The sequence below is a fragment of the Eleutherodactylus coqui genome, chromosome 7 (genome assembly GCF_035609145.1).
Source record: "Eleutherodactylus coqui strain aEleCoq1 chromosome 7, aEleCoq1.hap1, whole genome shotgun sequence".
Taxonomy (NCBI): Eukaryota; Metazoa; Chordata; class Amphibia; order Anura; family Eleutherodactylidae; genus Eleutherodactylus; species Eleutherodactylus coqui.
The window spans coordinates 209,910,099-209,924,307 of NC_089843.1; the positions used below are offsets into that span (position 1 = coordinate 209,910,099).

The 14,209-nt window shown below is 40.3% G+C and overlaps 1 protein-coding gene across 3 annotated transcripts in view; it reads left to right on the forward strand.

Moving 5' to 3' along the window:
• Positions 1-14,209, forward strand: part of EPHA5 (EPH receptor A5) — a 450,721-nt gene that overhangs the window by 113,849 nt on the left and 322,663 nt on the right. For all 3 annotated transcript variants that reach the window (XM_066574297.1, XM_066574298.1, XM_066574299.1), the window contains exon 3: positions 13,529-14,192. In XM_066574297.1, the coding sequence (XP_066430394.1) occupies positions 13,529-14,192 (664 nt within the window). The remainder of the gene's footprint in view (positions 1-13,528; positions 14,193-14,209) is intronic.

Consider the following 14,209-nt stretch of genomic DNA (forward strand, 5'->3'; position numbering starts at 1 on the left):
TCCATTAATTTAAGAGGGCTGGACAGCCCCTTTAAAAAAAACCATCTTTTAGGAAGAGGCTGTGCCCCTTAAACTCTAAATCCCCTATTTTAAAATTTGGCACAGCACCCTCTAAGTGCAAAGAAGTTCTTATTGCAATGCGTAACACCTTAGCTTTATTCCAGTTTGACCTTGAGGTGGACCCTCACAGTAGATATTTAATTATAGACTGCAAAATCAACAACCCTGGCTTCTCCAAGATAATGTTTATCTTCCCAATTCTCACCAACAAAGACTATTAAATGGAATACTGCATAAAGTTCAGAAAATCGCTAAGGGACTCCTTCTAATAGGTGTGGATTTTAATGATGTACTTCATACCGACATTGACATCTCCGATTCCTCTAGATCTCATTCATCCATAAACTCTTTAATCCATAATTGGGAGCTGCATGATGCCTGGCGTTGTCAGCATGGAACAAGCATGACTATACATACTCTTGAAACATAAGGTTTATTCTTGGTTTGGCTTCTTCCTGCTTATTCACGAAGCTTTGGGGTATCTCATAGAATCAAAAATCGGCACCATTACATGGTCAGACCATGCACCTATTTCTACCCCCTTATCTGACCACTGTGAAGTTCATTTATTCACTAATTGGAGACTTAACGATTCTATCCTGTATACTACTCCATATAGTGACCAAATCACCTCTCATTTAGAAACCTACATCGAAGTCAACTCTGCTTCAATTGCGAAAGCTTTGTCGATTGCTCATAATAAGGCATACATGAGGCTACTATGCATACAGGCCGCATCTCACCTACAATATTCTAGAGAGAAGGCTATTAAAGACTTGATGACTAGAGATGAGCGAGCACCCAAATGCTCGGGTCCGCATTATTCGAGTCGAGCTTTTCGTAAAATTTGAGAGCTCTACTCAAGTAACGAACCCCATTGACTACAATGGGAGACTCAAGCATTTTTGTACGTGGGATGCCGGGTGCCGAGCTTTTTTTTCTTTCTAGGTTCGTCCCTCTCTCTCTCTCTCTCCCCAGACAAAAAATTTGCAAAGGACAATTTGGCCCCTCCCGTCGTGGTGGGGAGGGGCCAAAACAGGCACGTCACAGCGGTAAGGAGCCAAAAACTGGGGCAGGGTCGAACACGACTTGATGCTCGCTCCAGTAACGAGCACCATCGAGTACGCTAAGACATCTATTTTCCTATGAATTTTCACATTCATAGTAATATATAAGGGGGTATACTTGATAAATAACTAATGAGCAGCCAAACAAGTCGTTGGCCAGTGAATCCCAATTCTCTTTTTCTGTTGTTCCCTTCCTTTCCAGGACTTTATGTTGTTGTGTTATCTGGACAGGATGAGCATTCTCATTCAAACTAGGCTACCTACCATCTAGCCTCTTATGCTCATCCTCTATATTTGTCCTATTCTTGTTCTTTTAGTATACCTAAAAAAACGAGTGATTCTTCTCATATTTCTGGAATGAGATGATGGTAGCAATTGAGACGATGAATGTGCTATACTATATGCTGTATATATAAGCTTTATTCTATAATACTCTTTAAAAACAGCCTTGGACAAGTGGAAAAAGTACTTGACCATGGAGGTAGACCAGTTGTATGAGCTCACCATATCAAAGCACATGGGCTAATTCAGTTCAATCAAAATGTGTGCTAAGTAACTGAAGTTTATAAGTGTAGTACAAATATAGGAGAATTCCAATTACAAATAACAAAAAAGAGGAAATAGTAATGGTAGGTCAGCTACAGTACAATAAAGCAGAGATGTAGCTTGGTGGAGATACCGGCAAGTCTTGGGCAAGGTATTTAGGCAAAGGGCTTGGATAGCAAACCAAATCGTTTGCACTTGGTGAAATTGAATGCCTACATACGGCTCTACAATGTTGTGAAATTCTTATTCTATATCACATGATAATCTAGGGTTAGAAATAATGCGCCTTTACAATTTAAAGGGGTTGTCCCGCGAAACACAGTTGGGGTATACACTTCTGTATGGCCATATTAATGCACTTTGTAATGTACATCGTGCATTAATTATGAGCCATACAGAAGTTATTCACTTACCTGTTCCGTTGCTGGCGTCCCCGTCTCCATGGTGCCGTCTAATTTTCAGCGTCTAATCGCCCGATTAGACGCGCTTGCGCAGTCCGGTCTTCTCCGTGTTGAATGGGGCTGCTCGTGCTGGAGAGCTGCTCCTCGTAGCTCCGCCCCGTCACGTGTGCCGATTCCAGCCAATCAGGAGGCTGGAATCGGCAATGGACCGCACAGAAGACCTGCGGTCCACCGAGGGTGAAGATCCCGGCGGCCATCTTCGCAAGGTAGGTAAGAAGTCACCGGAGCGCGGGGATTCGGGTAAGTACTATCCGTTTTTTTTTTTCAACACATGCATCGGGTTTGTCTCGCGCCGAACGGGGGGGCTATTGAAAAAAAAAAAAGCCGTTTCGGCACGGGACAACCCCTTTAATTTGCTGGCAACTTTGTTCGATGAGATTTTCCTGGACGAGCGGAATAATGTAGCATATCTATGGCCCGGTGAGTCTAAATACAGAAGCTTATTCTTCTCACGGAGCGTTTTGCCACACAAGGCTAACACAGCTATTATTAATATCTTCATTCTACTTCTACATGGCGTTACAGTTTTGCTTTAGTGGAAATGCACTGGCTTAAAAATAATGCTTCATAAATGATTGAGTACCACAAAGTCGAATCACATTTGTGTTTTGCTTGGTGTGGCTAACAGAAGCTCAGAGGAATTTTTAGCTCACACAATAAATGCAGAACAGCAAATTCCAGGGTAGCATTAGACTTGAAATATAGCACAAATTTCCATCGGAGGCCCGGCAAAATGGAGAAATATATGGCGCTGAAGGATTGTTTTCGCTAGATACTGTATTACTCTAATTGTTTTATATTTGTTATCTTAGCAGAGCGTTATTTTTCATGCCGCGCTGTTCTTTATTATTACTTGCTTATTAGCTTGAAAAAACTGTAGTTTGTCGTGGAGTATGCACCGCTGCCTGTACAGACCGGCCCAAATGGGACACAAAATAAGGAAAAGAGAGAGAAATGGATTAATAAACAGATAGGAGATAAACAGACAGATGGATAGATAGATATTAGATAAGATGTGAGATAAATAGATATGAGATAGATAGATAAATAGATCGATAGATAGTATGAGATAGATGGATAGATATGATATAGATAGCTAGATAGATAGGAAATAAATATGACATAGATAGATATGAGATAAGATGTGAGATAAATAGATATGAGATAGATAGATACATAGATAGATATGAGATAGATAGAAAGATAGATATGAAATAGATAGATAGATGGATAGATAATAGATGGATAGATAGATAGATGATAGATAGATAGATAGATAGATAGATAGATAATAGATGGATAGATAGATAGATAGATATTACATAAGATGTGAGAGAGAAAAATAAATATGAGATACATAGATAAATATGAGATATATATGAGATAGCTAGTTATGAGATAGATAGATATATAGATAGATAGATATTAGATAAGATGTGAGATAATTACATATGATATAGGCAGATAGATATGAGATATATAGATATCAGATAGATAGATATTACATAAGATGTGAGATAAATAGATATGAGATACAAAGATAGATAAGATGAGATCCGTATTATATACCGTAGATAGCTAGATACATAAACAGATTTGAGATAGATAGCTAGATAAATAGATATGAGATAGATATGAGATAGACAGATAAATAGATAATAACATAGATAAGAGATAGATAGATAGATAGTAGATAAGATGTGAGATAAATAGATATGAGATAGATATGAGAGACAGATAGATGATATAGATAGATATGAGAGATAGATAGATAGATGATATAGATAGATATGAGAGATAGATAGATAGATAGATAGATAGATAGATAGATAGATAGATAGATAGATAGATATGAGAGATAGATAGATATGAGATAGATAGATAGATAGATAGATAGATAGATAGATAGATAGATAGATAGATAGATAGATAGATAGATAGATGCTATAGATATGGTAAATTCCTTTTCATGCAGCGCTGTTCTTTATTATTACTTGCTTTTTAGCTTGGTAAAGCTGTTGTTTTCATGCAGGATTATTATTGTCTGTAATGTATATATCAAATGTGGTAAACATTTAGATCTCGCCTACATTTTGCAGCACTTATCTCACTTATCATCCGTGTGCACACCTAGAGGCTCACACCCCTATACTCCTGCCTGCTTCATCACCCCAGCCTGCACACAGCTGCAGCCGTCATACCAGGCGATGCACTGATTGATGATGAAGATTATGGCTGGCATACAGAGGATGAAGGGCATTGACAGGTCACAGCTGAAGTGGTGTGGGGTACGAGGGCATGGAGGTTATGTAATGGCACTAACAGCTTCTTTCCAGTGCCAACTGTACTGTATCCAGACACCAGGCTGTCACCCAGTTTAAGGCTTAATCTGGGCTGGTACAGGGTCTAAAGTGCATTGTGGAAGGGGCAGTGGAATAGCAGGGGCTGGCAGAGGTCCCAACTGCTAAAACGTTTTTTTTTGTTGAGGAGATGGTGCTAGCCAGCAGTGATTGAGTATATAGTTCTCTCACATTATCTGCACTACATTTTAGTCTTTTCCCATTATTGCCATTATTACATAGCCATATAGGTATAGTAGCCAAATCTGGACATCTTTAAAAGTCAGAGTCAAATATATTAGTGAAAGTTTGAGATAAATATCTCTCTTGGACACCTGACAACTGGCTTTCTTCACTGGTCAACATGAGTAACTCTTTAGTAACCTACCTACACTGTAAAAAGTAGCTAATTAAGTTGCAAACTCAAACGATGTCTGACTTTCCACCTATCTACTATCCGAGCCACATGTCAAAGTCAGATGTCAGCAGTGAAGACCATGGAACTCTCCGAAGAGGTGGTGATGGAGAAGACACTAAAATAATTTACGAGGGGCCTGGATGCCTTTCCTGAGCGTTACAATATTACATGTTATAGTCACTAACTACTTCAGAAGGGTCGGTGATTCGGAAGATTATTCCGCTTGTCAGATTGGAGTCAGGAAGGAACTTTTTTTCTTAAATGGGGGACATAGGATTCTACCTCTTTGGCTTTTTTGTCATCCTCTGGATCAACATGGGGGGTAATAGGCTGAGCTAGATGGACATGTCTGTTTCCAGCTTATGCTACTATGTGAATGTGTATGAAATCGATGTCAATGCTCAGATGGAAGCATCTATAGATGCTTACAAGAATACATTTATTTCTTTTTCCTTTCTCCTTCTTTATGGAGGAGGGGTAATCGCAGAAAATAATCTTTTTTCAATTCTTTTTTCTTTGTATCGTGCTTATTAGTTCAATATAGCATTGCAAAAATGTAATTTTAAAAAAAAGGAAAAAAGGTGTGATTTTTCTTTCCGTTTTTTGGTCAGCAAAAATGGCACAATTTTTATGTGATGTATTCCAAAGGATGCAGAAATCTGGCACAGCTCAGCTACAAATCACACTCCGAATATAGAAAGGATACCAAAATGTCAGCCTATATATATATATGGCACATAGTAAAACTAAAGAGAAATAATAGCTAAAAACCAAATTGCGCTCTAGCGTCAGACAATCACTCTTCTCACTCTCCGAATAACCAAATACCCCGTTTCCCTGAAAATAAGACATCCCCTGAAAATAAGACATAGCATGATTTTCCAGAATTTTTAAGGATGCAAAATGATTTTTCAGGCTTTTTGAGGATGCTTGAAATATAAGCCCTACTCCAAAATTAAGCCCTGCTAACAGTTAATTAACCCCTTAAGGACACGGCCTATTTTGACGTTGAGGACCAAGCGATTTTTTGGTATTTTTCCATCTCCATTTTTCAAAAGCCATAACTTTTTTATTTTTCCGTGGACGCGGCCGTATAAGGGCTTGTTTTTTGCGTGGCGATCTGTAGTTTTTATCGGTGCCACTTTTGGGTACATAGACAATATCGTAAATTTTTTTTTTTTTATGATAGCAGGGAGAGAAAACGCATCAATTCTGCCATAGATTTCTTTTTCTTTTTTTTACAGCGTTAATCATGCAGCATAAATGACACACAAAATTTTTTCTGCGGGTCGGTACGGTAACAACGATACCAAAATTGTTATTTTTTTTTAGGTTTTTACACTTTTTTGCAATAAAACCCCCTTTTTTTTGGAAATCTTTTATTTTTCTCTATAGCTGCATTCAAAGTCCTGTAACTTTTTAATTTTTCTATGTACGGAGCTCTATGAGGGCTTATTTTTTGCGAGACGAGCTGTAGTTTTTATTGGTACCATTTTGGCGAATGTACGGCTTTTTTGATCACTTTTATTGCATTTTTTGTGAGGCAAAATGCTAAAAATTAGCATTTTGCCTCTGTTTTTTAGTGGTTTTTTTAACGCTTTTTGTCGTACAAAATAAAAAGCATGTTTACCTTTTTGGACACGTCGTTACGGACGCGTCAATACCCAATATGTGGGGTTTTAATTTTTTTTCCCTTTTTTTATGCTAATATTAGAAAAAGCATAAAAAAGGGTTTTTTTACATTTTTTTTTTTACATTTTTCTTTTTTTTACACTTTTCTTTTCTTTTTTTACACTATTTGAGTCCCTCTGAGGGACTTGCAGCACTGTGCCTATGATCGCTGTCATAAGGCATGGCAGAGCTACTGCTCTGCCATGCCTTATCGCTTGTACAGCGATTATAGGCATAGGCAATACAGGACGCCAGTGTCTGGCGTCCTGTTACCATGGTGACAGGCTGGGCTCTCGCGATAACATCGCGAGAGCCGGCCGGAGACACAGAGGGAGCGCGATCCCTCTGTGAACTCTTTCCCTGCCACGATCTACTTAGATCGCGGTAGGGAAGGGGTTAACAGCGGGGGGCGCATCTCCGATCTTATGTGATCCCGCGCTATCTCCAGGACGTACCGGTACGTCCTGTTGCGGCAAGTACCAGGCTCCCAGGACGTACCGCTACGTCCTGTGGCGGGAAGGGGTTAAAAAAGTCAATTTAAATAGTGTCCAGGCATCTATACATATAAAATGGTTAAACCTTTTTGAGCAAAAATTAATATAAGACACTGTCTTATTTTCGGGGAAACACGGTAGTACACCTAGATAAATGCTTCTATATTTTTTTTTACAGTTTCCAATGGCGCTTTATGTTCTTTCCCGCATGTCCTGTTTATATGTGTGTGTGATGATTCTGTTTATCGTTAAATGAACAAATGAGTCTTGGCCCGTGGATAAAAGAACCCTCGAGAATTAAAGTAACCTCCAGGGTCTTCCAAGTCGGTTTGTGTTAATCACAAAATAAATAAGAGGTTGTTCTACAATTTCTGATACAGATCACAAAGATAAGATTAGGAGGCAGGACAGAGGTTTGTACAGAACGCACTAAGCATGTGCCAAGATATGATTGTCCTGTCCTTCCCTCGCGAATTTCCAGAGATAAGCAGCCTTAGCAAATGACTATTTAGCACATCTTTTTCTCCTGCTCTTTCAGCGCCTGCATTAATTTTAATGAAAGTATCTCATGATTTGTATTGGATTAGCCGGCTACTTTTCTTCTTCTTTTGTTTGCTTCTTCCATTGTGAAGAACGGCTGGAGCGTGATGGCATAATTTCATCACAAATAAGTATTGATACACAGAGTCCATTACATCAGAAATAGAAGCGAAGCGTAATAATGGCGAGGTCGCATTCTGGGCGACGCATAAATCAGTACAATGTTTTTTAGCTCCTTGTTGTCGGCACATCAAGTGTTGCCTTTTATTACCGGGGTTTTATTGTAAATAAAGGATGAGCGCGTCAAGTGGTCCTTCTCAATATTCGGCATCATTTCTAGATGCGTGCTTGGATGCTAGGATTTGATATGCCATCTGATTCATTCCTATCAGATCTACTCCAATTCGCTCTTTGGAAGTCATTGTCGTTGATGATAATTACTATAATTGGTATTGAAATTAAAGAGGACATCTTAGTTCTCCTGATTTGCCTGTTTTTAGTACTTCTATTCGCCATCAAATAATGCAGAACATAATCCATTTGGCAGAACGTTACCTTATATGCCTCCTTATTCCCCCTTTATTCCGATCCTATGAATAAATTGATAAGTATTTACTAATACGGCCTAAAAGTTACACAGGGAAAACTTAAAATGCACCAGATTTATCATAGTGGGGTTTTTTCAATGGTAAATCTGTCAAATTTGAAGACTATGAAAAGTTTAGACCACTTATTAGTTAGCTTTAGAGATCAGCGAATATACTCGCTAAGGCACAGAAGTACCTTAGCCGAGTATCTCCCCGCTTGTCTCTAAAGATTCGGGGGGCGGCGCGGGTGACAGGTGAGTTGCGGCGGGGAGCGGGGAGGGGGGGAGGGAGAGAGAGATCTCCCCTCCGTTCCTCCCCGCTCTCCCCCGCCACCCCCCGCCGGCCCCCGAATTTTTAGAGACGAGCGGGGAGATACTCGGCTAAGGCACTACTCACTCATCTCTAGTTGGCTTCGTTTATATCAGAAATTGCACCAAGATTTGGGAACAATTTGTAGCAATTTAGCACAATTTTTTGAGAAATTTAGACCATACCCAAGTTGGAAAAACTGTCCAAAATTGTAAAAAAAAAAAAAATGTCCAAAAGTGTAAAAAAACCCACAAAGTAATTGGAAAGCATGCAAAGTGATTTTCTGGCATAATTTGCTCCATACTTGTATCTTGAATAGTAAATTTGTGTTAATACTCCCTTTGGGAATAGGATATGTCCCTAACAGTCTGACATTGCAGGTTCTGATTGAACCTTGTCACAGTGTTTTTGGGACACACCCTGCTTAGAAGGGGACTGCGAGTACCTAATTTTTCAAATATTTCAAAGCGGAATAAATGGCCCAATGCAATGTTCTGTCCACCCCACTACTTTCATGGAGAATAATGGTATTTACCGAAAAAGACATGGTGGCTCCTCTTTCACCTGCTTTTAAGGCCTTAGTCTCTTCTCTATATACGCTCAATGGGGCCGGCGGCAGCAGCTCCGACCCCATTGAGAACATATAGAAGACAAATCATTCTTCTCTGCCACAGCTGTAACAACTGTGACAGAGAAGAACGATGTTTGCCCATTGAATTCAATGGAGCGGCAATACAGCCGCTCCATTGAAAGCAATGGGCTGCCGGCGTGCGCGGGGTGAATTGTCGGGAAGGGGTTAAATATATAACCCCTTCCCTGCAATTCATCCTAAAATGTGTTAAAATAAAAAAAAATTGTATACTCACCTTTCCGTTGCAGCCGGAGTCCAGCCGCGGCCGCTGTCAGTTCTCCTGAACTGCTTCTTGGCACTATTCAGCCGGCGGGGCTTTAAAATCCCCGCCTGCTGAATGATCTGCCTCTGATTGATCACAGCCCTGACCAATCAGAGGCTGAAAACACTCACACACCCATTCATGAATTCATGAATGGGTGAGTGACTGCTGCCTCTCAGCGCTGAGCCAATCAGGGGCAGGTCTGACTCAAATCCATTCATGAATTCATGAATGGGTGTGAGTGAGGCATGCCTCTGATTGGCTCAGCACTGAGCCAATCAGGGGGCAGGTCTGACTCACACCCCCTTCACACCCACTGCAGGACGGCCGCTCGGAGCTCCGGCTGCCGGCAGGTGAGTATACAATCTTTTTTAATTTTTACACATTTTAGGATGGATTGCAGGGAAGGGCTTATATATTTAAGCCCTTACCGACAATTCATCCCGGGCTCGCCCGCAGCGCATTGCTTTCAATGGAGACGGCTGTATTGCCGTCTCCATTGAATGCAATGCGCTGGACAGCTCCGGCCCGTTTCTAATGAAACGCGGCTAGGAGCAGATTTGCGGGCGATTTGCGGGCGACTTGCGCGCACCGGTCACGCGATTTGCGGATGCGCATCCGTCATGCGATCCGCAAATCGCGCGAAAAAACGCCCGTCTGACTGAGCCCTCACAGTCTGACATTGCAGCTTCTGATTGAACCTTGTCACAGTGTTTTTGGGACACACCCTGCTTAGAAGGGGACTGCGAGTACCTAATTTTTCAAATATTTCAAAGCGGAATAAATGGCACAATGCAATGTTCTGTCCACCCCACTACTTTCATGGAGAATAATGGTATTTACCGAAAAAGACATGGTGGCTCCTCTTTCACCTCCTTTTAAAAGAGCATTCTCGAGATTTGGATATTTCCCTAAAAGTGAGGAAACATTTCCATAATACTTACTATTAAAATTCTCCTGCTCTCCAGTGCGACTTCTCACCGCCAGTCGCTAATGATCTTGTGTACAAAGCAAATTTGTTGCTAGCTTGAAACCATGAACCAGCAACTATCTGAATTCTGTCAGTAGCACAAAGGAGATGTCCTAAATGTGTGTCAGATATCAGATATAATGTAGATAAAAATGGTCATGCTTACAGCATATGAACATGTAATATAACTACGGTACTTCTATCAACTTTTTCCGTCCACTTTAGACATGGACAAGACTATAATATTTGGACTATTATCCAGACTAATATTCAGGGGGTGACAGGATCAGTTTCTAAATTGTTGGATTATATGGTGCATAATGGATGTCAGTAAATGGAACTTCATCTTCAGATATAGACTACAATATATATATATAATGACTTCTTCTAGAGAGTCCAATAGTTACTTTAAGCCTTATGAGCTCCGCTTATGGGCTCAAAGAAAGTGAACCACTGAGACTGTGGGTGTAAGTTTTATACTTAGCTTCCCCATTAGAGTTGAGCGAACATACTCTGCTGAGCTTGATGCTCGTTCGAGGATTAGCGTACTCGATGGTGCTCGTTACTCAAACAAGCATCAACTCATGTTCGACCCTGCCCCAGTTTTTGGCTCCTCCCTGCTTTGACGTGCCTGTTTTTGCCCCTCCCCGCCACGACGCAGAGCGGGTCATTGGCAAATTATTTGTCTGGTAGGGGGAGAGAGAGAGAGAGCACGAGCCAAGAAGAAAAAAAAAGCTCGGGACCCTGCGTTCCACATACAAAAATGCTCAAGTCTCCCATTGTAGTCAATGGGGTTCGTTACTAGAGTAGAGCTCTCGAATTTTAGGAAAAGCTCGACTCGAATAACGCGGACCTGAGCATTTGGGTGCTCGCTCATCTCTATTTCCCATCATTCCCCCGATGTAAGCACTAAGTAGTCCTCTCATTCTAAACTTAATTTGGGAATACAACTCAACGCACCACTCAATGCACCTCAACAGCTGGTCTAAGTGCTGACTCCAGGTTAACAGGGAGGTAGGTATAAAACTTACATCCCCAGACTCAGCTACTTTGTGCCCATAAGCTTAGCTTATAGGGCTCAAAGTAGCAGACAGATTCCCTTTAAGGACTCCTGTACAAGGTCATAATACAACTCCCTTTTTGTTACAGAGCCATAAGAGAACTTCCATAGAAGTTCACAAGTCCTCTAATGACCTCCATATATCTCTGAATTCCTAGAGACAGCCTGTATGGCAGTGCACTGGGATCGCTGTGTTAATGACGTCCTACTACGCCAAAAATTGTAATTCTATACAAAATAGACAAACAATACATATTTTAATGACAAATAGATACCATGGGCTATGGGAAGTCTCTGTGAAGTATTTACATAGGTTGTTTCTCAAAGACTTTCCTACTGTTTTAATGTCCCCCAGTACAGCAATTTTCTCACAAAGTGAGTATATAATTTAATGAGTGCAAATAAAAGAGTCCTGTAATTACCCTTCCCCATAAAAGGTATATTGTTGGTTTCGAAATGATAATTGGCTTATTGTAGAAGGACCAATGGGGATTGATTACAAATGAGTGATGGCATCTGCGTTACTACACATCATTTTCCATTTTGCTACTTTTAACATTCCCAAGTGAAGTGAAATTACTTCTGTTTTTTGTGGCACCTTTTCAAGAATTTTCGGGTCCCACGGAGAAGATTAATTGCTCTATAAACAGACTTTCTATAGAGCCCACCTGTCCAGTACTGTTTGGGGGCTTTACAAGCTGACATATGAGTTTGCTTCTCACCAAAAATGGAGGTGCCATTCATGCATCACTGGAACCACAAAATTACCATTTCATGTTTATTTAACTTACAAGGTTTCTTTCAAGATTTCTAAGAATGTTTTTCATCCATTTTCTTTTCATTCTGTATATATAAGTAAAATTATAATGTGTCAGAACTGACATTGCCATTCCTGTTACTTGTAAGATCTCTCCAAGGTACTCACAAATCATGGATCCCGATCTGCTTCCATACCTCACTAATAATTGTTTAAGACCTAATATTGAAAAATCAGCTAAACATGACATCAGTCCCGATATAACAAAAATAATCTGTAATTCACAGTAACCATTTAGAAGACACTGGGGCAGAATTACTATTCAACATATGACCATTTTCTGGCACAAACTGTACTAAATTATGTCAAAGTGTACCAAAATTTTGGCACAATTTTTGGTCTAAACCAAGCCAACTAATAGGTGGTATAAACTTAGACTAAACAGACTTAACATTCCACAGATTTAGTATCCAGCTGTGATGAAACTGGTGTATTTTTAAGACTGTCTGTCTTAGTTTGTGCTGTCTAACTTTCAGACAGTATTAGTAAATGTGGCCCATTATCTTTGATTTGAACATTCTTTAGTTGGGTGGAAATAGGTGAAGATCTTATGTATACAGAAGCATCCAAACTCTCTCCTGAAAGCAGATGTCAAGGGAAATAAAGGTATTGGATGCCAACATGCCTGCTTACTTATTGCTGTGGGAGATAAGCTTCAGCCAGAGAGGTATTGCAATGGTTGAAATAAACATGCATGCTGGACCGAGTGTCCATGTTTATGGTTGAGTCATAAAAAATAACTCAGTATTGCCTTGGGTATGGCTGGTTTAATCGATCGTCCATGTTTATGTTGAAGTAGAATGAAATGAATGTTAGATGAAGAAGCATTGTCTCGTGTATATGCGATTTAAGTAGGTGTTGCTCATAGCATTTTAGCTGGTATATAATAACTGCAGCACCTGGTCAGTTCTACTGAAGTACTGGTAGAGCACAGTAATTCACTTCAGTAGAACCATGGTAGGTCCAGGTACTACGTTGGAGCAGCATGGTTGCCCAGGGGTTAGCCCTGCTACCTTGCAGTGCTGGGGTCCAATGTTCAAATTTCACCAGGGTCAACATCTGCATAAGGTTTGTACATTTTGCCCATATTTGTGTGGGTCTCCTCCCACACTCCAAAAAAATACAGGTAGGTAAATATAGATTGTGAGCACCAATGGGAACAGAAACCAATATCAAGCGATGTAAAGTGCTGTATTAATAAAGTTGGTTATTAAATGGCCTTTTTATGAATTGAAGGAGATATCATAGCTTTGTATTTGGCTGTGTGTAGTAATGTCTGTTATGTTTTTCCCGCAGTGGGAAGAAATTGGGGAGGTTGATGAGAACTACGCTCCGATACATACATATCAAGTATGCAAAGTGATGGAACAGAATCAGAACAATTGGCTTTTGACAAGTTGGATCTCAAATGAAGGGGCATCAAGAATCTTCATTGAGCTCAAATTTACTCTACGGGATTGCAACAGTCTTCCAGGAGGACTCGGAACTTGTAAAGAAACTTTCAATGTACATTATTTCGAATCCAATGAAGAAGATGGCAGGAATATAAGGGAAAATCAGTATATCAAAATTGATACTATTGCAGCTGATGAAAGCTTCACAGAGCTGGACTTGGGAGATAGAGTTATGAAGCTAAACACAGAGGTGAGAGATGTTGGGCCATTGACCAAGAAAGGTTTCTACCTTGCTTTTCAAGACGTGGGAGCATGTATTGCCCTAGTCTCTGTCCGTGTGTACTACAAGAAATGCCCCTCAGTGGTTCGTAACTTAGCCCTTTTCCAAGATACCATAACTGGAGCAGATTCATCGCAGCTTTTGGAAGTACCTGGAGTGTGTGTCAACAATTCCGTGACAGAAGAAGCTCCGAAAATGCATTGCAGTGCCGAAGGGGAATGGCTTGTTCCAATTGGAAAATGCATGTGTAAGGAAGGCTATGAGGAAAAGAACAATACCTGTCAAGGTAAGAGTTTAGCCTAA